The sequence below is a fragment of the Cinclus cinclus genome, chromosome 29 (assembly GCF_963662255.1).
Source record: "Cinclus cinclus chromosome 29, bCinCin1.1, whole genome shotgun sequence".
NCBI lineage: Eukaryota > Metazoa > Chordata > Aves > Passeriformes > Cinclidae > Cinclus > Cinclus cinclus.
The window spans coordinates 4,028,117-4,044,689 of NC_085074.1; the positions used below are offsets into that span (position 1 = coordinate 4,028,117).

Sequence of the window (16,573 nt, forward strand, 5' to 3'; positions counted from 1 at the left end):
CTCCCTCCAAGGGTGAGGGTGACACGAACGGGGACCTTGAACCCCTCTCACCACCCCAAAAAATCTCCTGGTCTGAGGAGAGTCAAAATTTATAAACACACTCGTGAAATAATGGACTCTGGGAATGCTGACCGTGTTTGTCATTTCTCTGCCCATTTCACTGCACATGAGGTGTGTTCACCATCGAACTCCTGTCACTTGATTTATGCCCGTGTGGCTGCTCCATAATTTAAATTGAATTCCTAATTTCTTTGCTGAAACCCCCTCGGATAATTACTGTTAAGGTTAACTGCAGAAGGGGAAGTGAATAGCGAGTGGATTAGTTGGTTATTGTGTGTCTTAGACCACAGGAAAAGGGAGCACAATCCAGGGATATTGTCCAGGGAAGGGTCTGGCAAGGCTGGATTTAGCACGGCTGCTTGGTCCCTGCTCCCAAGCTGTGCCCAGGCTGTTGGGAAGCGTTCCCTGTCTGGGAGAAAGGGTTGGATACAGGAGGACTGAGATCCCAAAGGGATCCCAAAGTTGGAATCGTTTCCCCATGCTCAATGTGATGTTGAACCTCGCCCTCAGGTAGCTCACATCTGCACAGGGGTGTCCATTAAACCATGATTTAATTCCATAACCACTGTGTAGGGTGAGGTGCCCCAGCCCTGGAGCCTTTTCCAGGTGAGTTTGCAGCCCTTGGCCAGGACGTGCAGGGCTGGATCCATCCCAGCAAAGCCGGGAGTGCTGCTGTGGAGGGGATCTGCTGCCTGGCACCAAACGTAATTGGCTTCGATGGTCAGTGTTTGCAGATTTGTTTAGGAACTGGAAAATGTACAAATTGCAGCCCATCTGCGCAGAGCTGAGTGCTAATGAATGCCTGCAGCTACCGCAGCCATAAGCTCATTACCACAAAGTTCCAAGTCCTTCCACAAGTTGCCTAAACAAGGTTATTCATCTGAACTGAGTGGAGAAGGGAGTTTGACTGCAGGGCACAGCCAGAGCTCCTCCAGATCTAGAAAAGCTGTTAAAACAACCACCCCCCACCCTGTTCTTTGGTCTTTTAATAGAATCCGTTGATTTTATTTCTATTTTTAATTTTGCTCTCCTGTGACAGCAGCTTGCCATACCTTAACTATTTTCTGTTAATGTTTGGAGTGGAAAGGCGCCTCGCGGGTGATTCCTGGGTGTGCTCGGAGATGCTGGCTGTGAACTGGAGAAGATGGATTGGAACTCATGGTACACAGCATTTCAGGGGCTTTATGGGCCGTGGCAGCAAACACTAATGGCCTCTGTCCTCAGGGTGTTTGTGTCAGCCGGGAATCTGCTATGATGACTCGGCTCTTCCTCCGTGTGCCATGTCAGGCGATTTCATCTTCCTCTTTCTTCACAAAAAAGTGGAATTAATAATGCTTATTATCTATTTCATAGAACTGGTAGCTGTCCAAGTGTTTGAATAGCCAATGCATGGTGCAGCAGGAGCAACATGTAAAAATATTTCCCATTCTCTCTCAGCTGAGATTTTATTCCATGTTCCTTGAGGAAAAATCAGCTTTTCTCAGTTGCCAGCCAAAGGAAGCATTTCCCCATCCAATTAGCGAGGTCACGATGTGCCTCTGGCCTGCTCCATGTTTTCCTGTGCTCCTCCCTGCCAGGTGGAGTGGCTGAAGAACGAGGAGCCCATCGATTCCAACCTGGACGAGAACATCGACACCAGGGCCGACCACAACCTCATCATCCGCCAGGCGCGCCTGTCCGACTCGGGCAACTACACCTGCATGGCTGCCAACATCGTGGCCAAGAGGAGGAGCCTGTCGGCCACCGTGGTGGTCTATGGTCAGTGACAGGGGCTGGGGGCAGAGCTGGCTGTGCCTGCTTTGATTTGCGCTGTTCTTGCTGCGCTGATTCAAACATGGCACACACAGGATCCCCCAGCCAAGCCCTTCCCGCTGGCAGGGGTTTAGGTTTGGGTTTAGGTTTGGGTTTGGGTTTAGGTTTGGCACTGGGAGGCTCTGGCACAGCCCCCCAGACCCCCCGTGTTGGTGTTTTGCAGTGAACGGGGGATGGTCCTCGTGGACGGAGTGGTCGAGCTGCAACGCTCGCTGCGGCCGGGGCTGGCAGAAGCGCTCACGCACCTGCACCAACCCCGCGCCCCTCAACGGGGGAGCTTTCTGCGAGGGCATGTCCGTGCAGAAAATCACCTGCACCTCCCTCTGCCCCGGTGAGTGCCCCAGGGAGGGAGGGAGGGCTCTGGGGGCCACGATCACAGGAGAGCTTTCGGTGGGAAGCACCCGGCAGGGAGTTGGGATGGGAATGGGAAATGCAGTCAGGTTTAGGCCGAGCCTGGTGCAGGCGTGAATGCAGTGCCAGGCACCTGTGGCCAGGCTGGAACTTACCTGGCACCACCAAAACCCTGTCAGGACAACCACTGGCTCAGGGGGAGAAATTAGGGACCTGGGTGGAGTCCAGGATTAGTTTAGAAGGGGGAGACAATGTTAACACCACCAGAAAGAGAAAAGCATCGTTTATCTTACAAAAGTTTGCCCTGAAGTACATTAGACACGGAGTTACGGAGGGAAGAGGCGAAACGAGCGCTGCTGCAGGATCTCCCTGGCGGGCCAGCAGAGCTGACTCTGTTCCCTGCCCTCGCAGTGGACGGCAGCTGGGAGGTGTGGAGCGAGTGGTCGGTGTGCAGCCCCGAGTGCGAGCACCTGCGCGTGCGGGAGTGCGCGGCGCCCGCGCCCCGCAACGGGGGCAAACACTGCGAGGGCCTGAGCCAGGAGTCCGAGAACTGCACCGAGGGGCTCTGCATCCAAGGTGAGCTGCCACGGGGCTGCCCGCGGGTTTAGGGGAACCTGTGCGGGTGGGACTCTTGTGTCCGAGCTATTCCTGTGAAAAGGGCGCTGGTTTTCTGTGGGGAGTTTGGGGTTTTTCGGTTTTCCATGTGGAGTTTGGAGTTTTCCAGTTTTCTATGTGGAGTTTGGAGTTTTCTGTTTTTCCGTGTGGAGTTTGGAGTTTTCCGGTTTTCCATGTGGAGTTTGGAGTTTTCCGGTTTTCTATGTGGAGTTTGGAGTTTTCCGGTTTTCTATGTGGAGTTTGGATTTTTTCAGCTTTTCGTGTGGAGTTTGGAGTTTTCTGGGTCGCTGGGTTTTTGTTGCATGTTCTTTGCCTGTGAATGATCAGATGATGCTAATATCCCAAATCCTGGGGTTTTGCAGGGTGTAACTCTGACCTCCATGACCAAATGTGCTTCTTAGCCTCTGCCTTTCCAGCAAACAAGCAAAGCTCCCCCAGGAGAGCTGCAGGTGCAGGAGCCAAGGTCGGAGTTTGCTCCTTTTGCTGCTTTTAACAGGAGTTAAACTGAGACAAATCTGCAGCTCCTTGGGAAAGGCTTTGCCCTTCACCAGTGTCTGGGAAGCAGCTGGCACTGGGAAGCTGCTGGGGACCCAGCACGGGGAGCTGGGCAGAGCAGCCCTGCAGCTGCGCAGGCTCCGCACACGGGGGGGATCTGGGAGCTCAGCCCTGCCCCGAGCCCGCTCCTGTCCCTGTGGAGGGGCTGTCACCTCCTCAGGTGGAACAGCAGCCCTGGGAGCCATCAGGAGAGCCAGGGCTGGGAGGTGCAAACAAGGATGTGTCTGTTTTCTGTAATGCTGTGTTTGAGCAGCCCTCTGTCCTTGCTCCTGTGGTTCTGCATTGCCTTTTCTCTTCTAAACAAAATGAACTCTCTTTTTTTTGCCCTGAGATTTTAATACTTTCTCAGTGGCAGAGAGCATCCTGTGTATTTATTCAGGCCTCAGAGATACCTGAGCTGAGACCTTCAATCAGATTTTGCTGGAGTTTGGTGGGAGGGAGCACTCAACACTCTGCCTGTGGATACGAGCACTTAAAATTCCCAGGGCTGCAGAGCAGCTCCAAGGTGTCCAAGGACAGAAATGACATTTAATTCTTTTCCTCCCCTGTGTTTTAAGAAAGAATAACCAGAGAGGCTTTGGGAGCAGTGCCATTCACTCAGCTCTCTGTGCTGATCCCGGGATGTTTCTGGGTCTCTCTCCTCCCTGTCCATCGATGAACGCCAGTGGCTGGGTCAATCCCAAATCCATCCTGGTGTCCATCCCCATATGCTGGGGGGCTGGCAGTGAGGGAAGGGCATGAGGAGCAGATCTGAAGCTGCACAGTGAGGGTGTCACAGCCAGAGGGGACCTGCCACCCCCTTGGCTCCGTCCGTGATGTCCCCAGGGTCAGTTCAAGGTGGGCCCACTCAGGTCACTGCCTGCAGGAGCACTGCGGGTGGGAAACGTTCCTGTCCTGGCCCAAACTCCCTCCCCGTGGGGTCCTGTGGCAGTCCAGGGGTTAATGCACGCCCCAGCCGTGCCTGGGGCACAGGGACAGAGCCAGGACTGTGCCAGGGAGCCTGAGGCATGGGCGAGCTGGGTCAGCTCTGCCCCGTGAGGCTTTGGGGCTCACACAGAATCATTCCCTCCTCGGGCTGGGGAGGAGAATCCTGGAGTGGTTTGGGTGGCAAAAGGGCCTCAAATCCCTCCAGTCCTGCTCTCCTCCATGGAGACACCTTCCATGGACACCTTCCCCTGTCCCAGGTGGCTCCAAGCCCTGCCCAGCCCTCCCAGGCTCTGCTCCAGGAGCTGCATTCCCGTGTGGGTGCAGCTGCACTGGAGTGTCCCGTGGCTCCTTCCATCTCCAGGTGTGACCCTGTCCCTCCTCCATGGCTCGAGTTGTCCCCATGTCCTTGTGTCACTTTGTTTTTAGGGCTGTAATTACTTTCTCAGCTAGGAATTGATGCAATTAGCCTATTTTTTAAAAATCTCTTCTCCCCTGTTCATCTTCCAGTATGCGCCTTTCCTGCTCCGCTTCTCCTCCCATGGGGAATTGTGGAGGAAACGCAGCCCTGAGCCACAGCAAACCAATCTCTTGGAGGTTTTTTTATCAGGCACAACTCGTTAACTTTGCTCCTTCTGTGAGGCAAAAATAGAAACATTCCTTTGGTTAACAAATAAGGACAGAGCTGAAAGGGAGGATGGGAATGGAGGTGCCAGGGAAGAGCCAGCCTGGAGCTGGCTGAGAAAATCCTGATCCTTGGGATGAGCATTCAAATGTGGAGGCAGTGAATGAAATGGGGATAAAATGGATCGACTCCGAGGTTCTTTACTCAGTCCCTGACTGGAGAGTTTGGGAATAACCCCAGGAACCACACGGGAACATCCCAGTGCTCCCTTTGGCCTTGGATTCCCTGGGTGGATCCCAATGTTCCAGTCCTTACTGGGGAGCCACTAGAAGAGCTTTTCCTTCAGGGAATTTCTCCTGGGACTTGTAACCCTTGTGCAGATCCAAACTTGGATGCAGGAGGGAGATTCGTGTGGGATTTGATAGCGAGGAAGGGTTTCCAGGGCTGCACAACGATGGCCTGGGATGCAAATGTCACTTGGACCCCAGGCAATCCCAGTACCTCACTGGTTTCCTGCACGTTGGTTCTCCCAGTGTTTATTCCTCTCAATATTCCCAGTTGGATGCTTGGCCAGGGTGGATTTCTCTCTCTCTCTCTCTTCTGCAGACGTAAAAGCTTTCTCTTTGTTCAATAAAAGAGATGGAGGGTTTGGAGAGCTTTTTGTTTTACTTTTATCTGTTTGCTTTAAAGTTATTTTTCCTGACTTCAAAACCTATTGATTTCTTCTCCCAGTGCCCAAAACCAAAACAAACAAGTAGGGCCACAAGGACTGACCTGCAAACAAGTTTTCACTAATGCACCCAGAATAATCACTAAGCAATCACAAATCATTTTATTTTCCATTTTCCAAGCAGCACTGCTGCTGTTGCCGGGAGGCTCCTGGGTGCAAGAATCTCCATTTTCACAGGAAATGCTTTTCCCTTTGCAGTTTGGTACAGACAGCCCCTGCCAGCAGCAGGGAAGGGTTTGCTCCACTGCAGACTTGAGCCTGACCCTCCTCTCTGGGTGTTTTTGTGCCTCAGTTTCCTGCAAAATCAACACCAATCTTGGGCAGGGAAGAAAAAAAGAAACCCATCCCAACATGTTTTTGGCAAAGCCAAAGTCCAGCAATCTTCTGGGTTAAGTATTTCTAAACTGAGCATCCTCACAAGCATTAAAATGAAGAGAGGAGCCTCGTAATCCACCTGAGTCTCCCAGTTTTAGGGATTACTTTGGCAGATTTTAGGTTATAGATGGTCACTCAAGTGCTTGGCATGAGGGATGCAGAGAAGGCTCATTTTTGAGAGCTGCAGTCCCATAGAAAACCCCTTTTATCCCATATTTCCATCTATGGATGTGTGTTCATATGCACACAGAGAGGTGCCATTACTGGGGGTATACAGGTACAAAAATGCGAATAAACCGGGCACTTTTATATCTTATAACTAATTCAAGTGCCCATCACCAGCTTTTCCATGCATCAAACACACAAAGGGATCATTAATTCTGACCCGAGTCTCTTTGCCAATGATCCACTGCAAGGTATTGAACTTCCTTCTTGCTGAGGTGTAAATAAACAACAGCATCCAATAGAGCCAACAAATAATCTGAATTAGCCAAGTGAGAAATTGCTGCCAAGGAACTTCCTGAAAGGGATTTAGGAAAAGAAAAAAAAAAAAAAAGAAGAAGATGAAGAGAAAAACATGGACAACATAAAATATTCATATTGTCAGCAAATGAGGAGAAAATGTTTCTTTTATAGAGTGAGACAGAAGCAATATAGGAAATAGATATGCTCCATGTAAATTTATTAAGTGCAACTTTCTCTCTTTCTCTCTCTCTCTCTCTCCCTCTCAGATAAAAAACCTCTTCATGAAATAAAATCCCAAAGTAAGTTCTTTTTTTCTCTTGTAAATATGATTTTCCTCATCTTCTCTGCCATTTGGGTTATTTGTTTAGGAGCTAAGTAGGAGCCAAGGTTTTATGAGAGGCTTTAGCATCTGCTGGAAGCATCTTTTGGAGCAGTTCTCCGATTCCAGATTTCGTGGGAGTGCTCATCCTCAGCAATTTCTGTCTGACAGGGACTCCTGGCTCTGGGCATGCTCCACTTGGGATGGACTTCTGGAGCTGGAATCAGGAAAAAATGAATTCATGCAAGAGTGTGGGGTTCTTGGAGCAGATCTGGCTGCACTGCTGGCTCTGAGCTTGCTCAGCTCCCTCCTGTCTCACCTGGAAGGTGTTTCTGGGCCTTTCCCTGTGCCTGGGAATCCTCTGGGGCTGCTCTGGGGCTTCTGCCCTGTACCTGCAGCAGGGGACAAGGGACAGGGTGAGAGGGACAGCCTCGAGCTGTGCCAGGCTTGGACGTCAGCAGGAATTTCCCCTTGGAAAAGGCTGGAGAGGATTGGCAGGGGCTGCCCAGGAGGTGGGGGAGTGCCCAGCCCTGGAGGTGGCACCTGGGGCTGTGGCTGGTTCTTGGTGATCTCCGAGGGCTTTTCCACCCTTGCCGGTTCTGTGATTTTACATTCCTGGTTCTAGGGTTTTTGGGTTTTGTTTTTTTTCTTTTTTTTCTCAGGATACCCAAAATCACTTTAGGGAGCTGAGGGTGCCTGGAACCCTCTGGGTTTGTCTGGGTGTCCCAGAATTGCCCCTGCTGGGTCCCCCAGCTCTGTGCCAGGCTGGGCTCAGGCTGTGGCTTCACTTCCTTGTCTGTGCAGTTGCATTTCACAGAGAAAATAGAGATTTTTCTGGTTTACCCAAAAATGAGCTGCAGTGAGGTTGGTTTGGGCTCTGAGAGGCCAGAGATGGAAAGGGCTCAGTTCCACCCTGGGGCAGGGACACAGAGCTCAGCTCCTGCTGCTCATGGAACAGGAACTGCTCCAGGACTTCCTGACTCATCAGGGATACAAAATCAAAGCCAATTATGAAGATAATTGAGGGACAAACTGTTCCACTGAATGATCTCTTACCCCAGTCCCTGACTTGTGATCTCTCCAAGATGAGGAGAACTTTGGGCCGTGGCAGTGATGGGAGCTCAGAGAGGGGTGCTGGAAGAACCTCTGGGATCTCCTGGCCAGATCCCAGATCTCCCATCCCTGCTGGAGCTGGGGAAGTGGGTCCTCCCCAGCTCCTGCAAAGCACTCCTTGTAAATGAGATAATTTAATCAATTACGTCTCCTAATGCACTAAACCAAATGTTTCATTTTCTGCTCCTGCACATCTTAAATTATCTTCAGGTGCTTTATGAAACTTAATCATAGTTAATAGAAACTTCATTACCATCAAATGTGCTTTCAATAAATGTTGTGTAACAGTGGCAGGAGGTGGAGTGAAAAATGGGCTGCAATTAGCACAAACATGGATCCTGGAGCAGAAAGGGATAAAAATTGTGGTGCCTGCCAAGGTCCTTCCCGCCCCTGGGCTGGGAGGATGCAGCTCATTAAGGAATAATTGGTGGACTATAAATGTTTGCTTTTCTAGTTTGTTTGTTTGCTTTCCACTTTGTTCCCTTCTGGGAAAAAATCAAAGCAGAACCTCACCCTGCTCCCCCAAATTTCCCACACCTTCCTCCTTCCCTTAATTTCTAATCTCCTATGGAAGGAATTCTCCAAAATAAAAGATCAGAAGGTGAAGAGGTAAAAATTACTCTAAAAAAAAACCAAAAAACACCCGAACAAACAGTGGTTATTTCTGAAGAAACACTGAAATCCTAAACCAAAAAGAAAGTTTCCTTTCTCATGGAGCTGTGTTCCATGGGAATAATTCAAGGAATACTGAATCACGCTGGGTTTGCCCTTTTAGCACAAAACTGTTTAAAAGCCCCACTAAATCCTGGAAAGGCTCCTCTGCCTGTGAGCTCTGTGCTCCCCTGAGGTTTGGGGTTGGTTTTCCTGGCACTGGGGCAGTTCTGGGATCACCTGGGTGACTCTGGCAAGTGCTCCATGGAACAGAGCAATGACCAATTTATTCCAGCGAAGGAACCTCGAGAAGAATTCCTGTGAGAGGTTTTAATCATCAAATTTATAGAGCAGTGTCCATTTCAGGCTCTGGAGATACTTCAGAGTCAATGAAAAGAAAATTCTTCTCTTCAGAAAGATTCTGCTTGAGTCAAAGCTCTCTCTTTTTTTTTTTTTATTCCATGCCCTCCCTCTCATCTTTAACCCATGTACAACAGTTTAAAAGTGGGAAAGTGGAATTGCCTGACCTGGGAATCGATGGAAAAGGAGATGCTGAAGCACTTGAGGAGATTTAGAGTCAGAAATTGCAGCTCCAGTGAGCACCTGAGGAGTGGTTCATGCTCTGCTTTGGAGGGCAGGAGATCAGCTCTGGGATTCTCCCCCATTGCTGTCCTGAGGGCTGGAAGTTTTTCCTGCCAGGATATTTCTGCATCTTTCAGACTCGATAATTTACCATCCCAGCAAGGCAGGAGGGGTAACTCACATTTTCAGCACCTTTCTTTTTTAAAAGCAATGATCCAAAGGGAAGAATTGAAATGCTTTATGGTGCAATAACCACGAGCTCTCGATGGCTCCCTGGGAAGGGAAAGACCCCAAATTGTTCCCGAGTTTCTGGAGATCCATCCCCTCCCTCCTCCTGGCTCATTCATTGCTCTAATTACCCACTGAAATTAAGTCAACAATAGCGTTTCATAATTAATTCCCTGTAACAACAAAGCAACTTGGGAATGGGAAACTGGAAGAAATAGAAATGTAATTATTGTCTGTACTTCCCTTTGTGCACCTGGTGCTGAGGAACAAACCAGAGCTGTGCGAGTGGGGCTTTGGATTGGGGTTTGTGTTGTTCTGTGTGATCTGAGACATTTCCAGTTTGCCTTGGTGACCCTGGGGCTTTGCATTTGCTTTTTCTCTCTGGCCTCTCCCATCGTTACATTGTCAGCCAGAATCTCGCTCTCTGCAATCCCTAACTGAGCCTAAAACACTTAAAATTCCTTTTACAGCATTTTTCAAGGGGGATCTCATGGGAAAAAAAAAAGAGAGAAAAAAGGCTTCAAAAAAACCCAAACAAATGAAAAAAGAGCTTATCCTTTTGTGATTGATCTGGTAGAACTGTGTGGCAATGGACTTGTTCTGGGAAGTTGGATTTTGTCACATCACCAGTTTGTTCAGTGTGGTTTCCTGACCTGCCAGAGAAGGCAGATTGTAAATGGGTTAATTGCACCACTTAATTAGTGGCTTGTTTTTATTTTTTTCTGTCTTCACTTAGAGTTAGGATTAAAAACATGAAGGAGACAAAATTCTCATGTTTGGATTTGGTTGTTTATTAAATCTTACCTAAAATACAGAGAGTTCTGTAACACTTCTAGCTACCAGCTAAAAGCGAGCAAAATGGAGGCAAATCTGAAGTGGTCTTGTTGAAGTAGTGATCCTGTAGAAAGGTCTGGTAGCTCTTGTCCTCTGGAAACCAGTGGGTAAGGGCTGCCTTGGTGTTCCAAATCTCAAATTTTTATCTAGGTGGGAAATGCTTGGCTCCTCCCCCTGGGTGGAGCATCTCCCAATGGGATGATGGAATTTAATCAGTCATGCAGGGGGACTCAATGGCCCTTTAACAGGAGATATCTCCTGGAGGACGGATGGGTTGTGGGAAAGATAAAGAATACTGCCCCAGCTGGCTTAACAGCCGCCCCATTAACAGGAGATATCTCCCACAGAGATAAGGATCACTGCCACACCTGGTTTATGAAATCTGGCCCATTAACAGGAGATATCTCCCACAGAGATAAGGATCACTGCCACACCTGGTTTATGAAATCTGGCCCATTAACAGGAGATATCTCCCACAGAGATAAGGATCACTGCCACACCTGGTTTCAACAGATGGTGATAGAATACAAACTTTTGGGCACATCTTTACATTGTAACCTAGGACACCAGGAAAGTGAACCTCGTTTTTCACACTGACCTTTCCACACAAAGTTTGTGGCTTTTCTTTCTCCTTGGCAGACGTGGAGCGCGGCGGGGACATCGCGCTGTACTCGGGGCTGGCGGCGGCGGTGCTGGCGGTGGCCGTGCTGGCGCTGGGGGTGACCCTGTACCGGCGCAGTCAGAGTGAGTACGGCGTGGATGTCATTGATTCCTCTGCACTCACGGGAGGCTTCCAGACTTTTAATTTTAAAACAGTCAGACAAGGTTAGTGCGGCGATTTCCTTTCCTTCTCTGCAGAGCTGCCACTGCTCAGGCACGCGTCTGGATTTTGGGGGGGGGGGGGGGGAGGGGGTGGTTTGGGTCAGGCAGGGTAGGGACAGGGAGCCTGGGATTGGCTCTGCTCTGTCCCACAAACACAGAATCCTCCTTGGCCACACTCCAGGTGCTTTAGAAATGCTGTGCCCAGCTCCTACACTGATTCAGGAGAAGCTCAAATTAAAGCAAAGCAGCCAAATCAGAGCAAGCCCAGGCACCACAGCTGTAGTTCCTCCTGTTCTCAGCTGCAGAGCTTTCCCTCACTCCAATAAAAGGGATTATTCTTCTCCTGATAATCTCAGACCCCCAGCTGGAAGTGTTTTGTAACCTGCTGTAACACACCAGCACTGAGGTCTGTGGGAAATAAAAGGTGCAAGACTGGACCCCAAGAGTTCTAGAAAAAGCCACCAGTTCCATAAAATATGGACAAAACATTTACTAAAAACAGCACTCAAGTTTTCAGGAATGTTATTCCCTTTGAACAGGAGGGTGAGAAGGGAGGAAAATGGGGATAAAAGCAGAATGTTTATTGATTCTGTGCTGCCATTCTACCTCAGACCTGCCTGATTGTGGGTAGGTGGGAGTGTGGGTGGAGTGTGAAAGCGTCCCCATGTCTCTGTTCTCTCTTCAGAAAAGGGAAATATGTTGCAGAGTTTGTTTGGGGGGGTTTTGTGGTGTTGTTTTTACAGTTTCTTTATTTCCTGGAGACATTCCTCACCAGGCATGACTTGCAAGAAATTGGGAAAAGGGCTTGGCAGACAAGGACATTTGAAGGAGGTTCATTCATCCATTTCTAAATCCAAACCTTTAATTAGGTCTGTGTAAATCTCAATGGCTGTCTCGAACAGGAGCATTTTCCTTTGTGGTTCAGTTTGAATCTTGTTTTGAGTCTGGGGAATTGTTTGCTTGGCTCAATGCCTAAAACCTTTCACTCTGGATGCTCTGAAAATGCTCAACCAAGCAACCAAAGAAAAAGACCCTACCACAAAACCAAGCAGCCAGAGGATTCAGGCCCTAAATCCACCCAATCCTCATTTTTCAGAGTGCTTTCTGAGGTAAAACACCTCAAAATGAATAACTGTGGTGTCTTCCCATGTATCACTCTTGTCCCAGTTCCCTTTCAGCCCAGTTTCCCTCAGGCATGAAGTTGTGGGTTTGTGTAAAAGGTCTGCAGGAAGATGTTGTCACCCAGTGGGGTTTAATGTAAGGAAAGAAAACAACAGGAGAGGAGAAAGGGCAAACACACAAACGTGAATCCAAATCAAAGGAGGCTCCTCCTTGGGTTCCTGCGTTCTGGAGCTGCCTGAGGAGTGGCAAACACCAAGTGTCAGATCTTTGCAGCAGCTCCTCTGTTCTCTAAGAGAACAGAGCTGTGATTTGGGGCTCTGAGAGCTCAGGGAGGGTCCCAGGGAGGAGAGGGAAGGGTTTGGGAAGGGATTACTGAGGAGTCCCCTCCATCCACACCAAACCCTGCTGCTGTCCCCACAGGTAACTCCCTGCTCCTGAACTCGTCCCTGCAGCCCGAGCTGACGGTCAGCAGGACCTACAGCGGCCCCATCTGCCTGCAGGACCCCCTGGACAAGGAGCTGATGACCGAATCGTCCCTGTTCAACCCGCTGGCCGACATCAAGGTCAAGGTGCAGAGCTCCTTCATGGTGTCCCTGGGCGTCAGCGACAGGGCCGAGTACCACGGCAAGGCCCCCCCTGGCAGCTTCCCCCACGGCACCCCCAGGCCCTTCGGGACCATCCAGGCCAGGAACAAAGCCATGTTCATCCAGAACCTGGCCTCCATCTCCAGCAGCAGCGAGCTGAGGAGCACGGCCCTGTTCGGGCACCTGGGCGGCCGCTTGGTGATCCCAAACACAGGTGGGGGGCTCCTCTCTCATCAAAGCATGTGAAGAATTTGAGATTAGGCTGCCTGATGTAGTGTTTTATAACTAAACTTGTAAAAAATGCCAGGAAAGAAGGAGTAGGGGCCCTGTTAATGCAAATTTTGGGAAGTAGGGCACATTGCCCACACAGGACACAAGTGATCAGAGGGAAGCCTGGGCTGAGCACTGAGGAGGCATTGTACCTATTTGAACTGTTTTAAATTACTGCCTGTCTTGATGTCTTCAGCATGAAAGTCACATTAATCAAAGCTGTGCCTTGCTTGAATCCTGCTCCCAAGGAGAGGCTCCCTGGGAAGGGTGGATGCTGGATTTACGTAAGGGGCTCCAGCAGCAGCTCCTGGGGGGACAGAGGGACAGCAGCCAGGCCTGGGGACAGCCCCACTGCCCTCCAGGCTCCTGCCCCCTCTGTTTTCCCCTATCTTGGAGCAAAATGCTCCCCAGATTCCCCCCGCGGGGCCCTTCCCATCAGCCCTGCCCCAGGCTGGGTGCTGGGATGCTCCTTCTGCTTTGCTCAGGAGTTCTGTGATCCCAGGGCTCTGTGGGATGTGTTTCAGAGCTGCAGGATTGTTTGGGAAATGAGCTGAACAGCAGATCAGAGCCCAGCAAAGGCAGCCAGGGTCACACCTCACGGCTCTGTTTACATCACCTCGAATCCCAGTCCTTACCTTGGGCACTTTCTTTCCCCAAAAGGAAGCATAAAAACCCAGATACCCCATTGCCAGCTCGGGGTTATCATCCTTCAACTCCAGTGATACTTATTCACTTTAAATTCAGCTCTGTTTTCGTTTGACCAGTGGCTCCAGGATTATCTGCTGCTCTCTGGTTGAACTGGATGATTTAGAGCTTTATCCTTCATGTCCCACAAAACGAGTGCTTTAAAGGTTACCATCAAAAACGTGGTTTGTGTTTAGAGAGGGTTGATAACAGTGACAAGCCAGGCATGCACAACGTGTGGAATGTTTTCATTTCTCCACAGACTGGTTTTGTGCTGAGGAAGGAACATTGCAGAGGCACGAAGTTAAGGCATGAATTAAGAATTCCCTCATACTGTATATTTAGCTACTTTATGTAATGATAGTCCCATCAATTAGATTATTAAAATATGTATTTGGTCCACTTGCAATTTATGTAATTCTTGCAGCCTTTATGTAAGATCAGCTGTGCCAAGCAGTTGAGAATTCCGGTGTGATCGAGTCAGTGCCTCGGCATGGTGTCACAGATGCAAAGCCAAACACATCCCACCTCTCCTGAGAGCAAAATAAAGTTTAATTCCAGTGAAAGGTGCCTTGTTAAGCTCTGATCTACCCTGGCGGTGTCAAAGGAGAGTGGGATCACTTGGATGCAGGAGTTGGGATGTGTGGAACAAAGGGGTGGGTGCCCTGCAGGTGCTCTCTCCATGGGGACATTCCCTGGGATGCCACAATGAGCAGGCTTGATTTCAAAAAGGAAACAGCTTTCAAGAGGCCTTTTGGGAAATAAGATGTCTTTTCCTTGAATGGAGAAGTAACAGCTTTATATCCTTTGATCACTCATGTTCCTTTCATCTGATGGCCACGAGAAGCTGGAATTCAGAGGAACATTCCCTAGGGCTGCTGCCTCGTGGTGTGCTCCCTGCCCCTGACACCCCTGCCCCTGCTCTCTTCCAGGGGTCAGTCTGTTGATTCCACACGGAGCCATTCCAGAGGAGAGTTCCTGGGAGATCTACCTGGCCATCACCCAGAAGGAGTCCAGGTGAGAGATCCAGGATCATGGATCTGCTTCCCTTGATGGGATTGGGACGGAATGTGCAGGAGTCACTGCTGGTCCCCACTGCAAGGGTGACCCTGAAAGGGACAGAGAAATGTTCTGGGAGTGCTGCTCCTGTGAAATCCGTGGAATTCTCATGTCTGCTGCTCCCTTCTCCTCTCCCTGCTCAGGAGGAACTTGGCAGCTGCACCTGGGGCTCTGGGGGTGCTTTGATTTTTTTTTTTTTTTTTTTTATTTTTTTTATAACCTGAGAATCCTACAGACACTTGGGAACACCGAGGCTTCAGCAGAATTTATTATTGTGGCACTTGAGAAAGGAGAAACAAAAAAATTGGCCTTTTTTTGTAACCCTGATGTGTGGGTTTTTTTCTCCCTGCAGTCTCCCTCTCACCAAGACTTGCACACACAGGCTGAGGGGAGGGCTGGAACATTCCAGCCTCTCTTTAGCAGGAATGCTGTTTGGAAAATGCATTTTCTGAGCACCCACAGCTACAGATCCCCATCAGGGTGTCAGCACAGCCACTGGAATGGGGTTTCCAAGTCAGCTTGGACTTTTCCCCTTTTTATATGCTGGTTTTATCATTGTATCTTCTTATTTTTATCTTGGTCGAGATCCTTTCCCTAATTTTTATTTTGGTTGGGGTTCCTCCTCCCATTTTTTATCTTGGAAACACCATTTGCTTTCATTTGAAGAGGGAACTGCATGCCCAGCGATTTAGAAGCCAATAATGGGCATCACACGACCCAAACGAACTAAAATACAACCAAACAGCAACAAAACCAGCAGGGCAAGAGGTTTCAATTGCTGGTTCGGTGTCCAAGGGAGTCTCCTCCACTCTGGCACTGCTCCAGGCCAGGGATTTATTCCAAGAGTTACAGAAAACATGTGGATGTGGGGGTGGGTTCAATTTGTTGGAGTGGGAGAGAAGAAAAGCAGATTACACATCTCTGGAGGTCAGCAGGCAGAGGAAGCAGCCAGTAATTCAGGCCAGGTGAATCCCTGGAGCTGGGCTGTGCTGGTGGAGTCTCCCCTGCCTGTCCTGGAGCCGCAGCTCCACCTGGCCCAGTCCTAAATCCAAGCACAGCCCTGCCCCTGAGTCTGCAAAAGTCACCGAGCTCCTTCCTCCTGCAGAATAAAAATGGGTTTTCAAAGCAGGGAGATCACACTCAATCTGGAAAAATTTACGAGCCTGTGTTTTTTAAGCCGTAATTTGTTTTATCTTCGCTCCTGTGAAAATACTGTTGATGGCAGCGTTTGAAGGCAGAGCACGGTGGGGATGGGAGCAGCTGGTGCTCGAAGCAGGGCTGGCTGGCACAGAGCAATTGCACTGCTGCATTTGGGTTAAACAAATTGAAATGTATTTTAAATACCAGAGTCCTAAACTGACCAGGCGCTGATTGGAGTTAGATGGGGTCTAATGGGTTTGTTTCATCTCCAGCTGCTGCTTCCACGTGAAACGAGCAGAAATGAGCAGATGAGGGAGGTGCTTGGATTTGAACTGAAATATTTTCAGGGAATTCTCACTCCTGACAGCCACTCTTGTCTTTGCTGCCCCAAGCCTGGAGCCGGAGGGCCCCGAGGTGCTGCTGGGGCCCGAGGTGAGCTGCGGGCCCCCCGAGCTGGCTGCGAGCACCCCGTGTGCCCTGAGCATCCCGCACTGCGCCCACGCCGACCCCCAGCACTGGAGCATCCACCTCAAAAGGAGGACGCAGCAGGGCAAGTGGGAGGTAAGCCCAGCCCCAGGGAAATGGAATTAACCCTCGGCCGTGCAGAGTTTCTGGCAGGGATAGACACAGAGAGGCGTCTGGGAGAAAGAATT

General features: G+C 49.8%; 1 protein-coding gene across 1 annotated transcript in view; it reads left to right on the forward strand.

Moving 5' to 3' along the window:
• Positions 1-16,573, forward strand: part of UNC5D (unc-5 netrin receptor D) — a 53,080-nt gene that overhangs the window by 26,292 nt on the left and 10,215 nt on the right. Inside the window, exons 5-12 of the mRNA XM_062510475.1 lie at positions 1,638-1,818; positions 2,036-2,203; positions 2,635-2,799; positions 6,779-6,811; positions 10,879-11,064; positions 12,604-12,981; positions 14,654-14,738; positions 16,313-16,481. Of these exons, the coding sequence (XP_062366459.1) occupies positions 1,638-1,818; positions 2,036-2,203; positions 2,635-2,799; positions 6,779-6,811; positions 10,879-11,064; positions 12,604-12,981; positions 14,654-14,738; positions 16,313-16,481 (1,365 nt within the window). The remainder of the gene's footprint in view (positions 1-1,637; positions 1,819-2,035; positions 2,204-2,634; positions 2,800-6,778; positions 6,812-10,878; positions 11,065-12,603; positions 12,982-14,653; positions 14,739-16,312; positions 16,482-16,573) is intronic.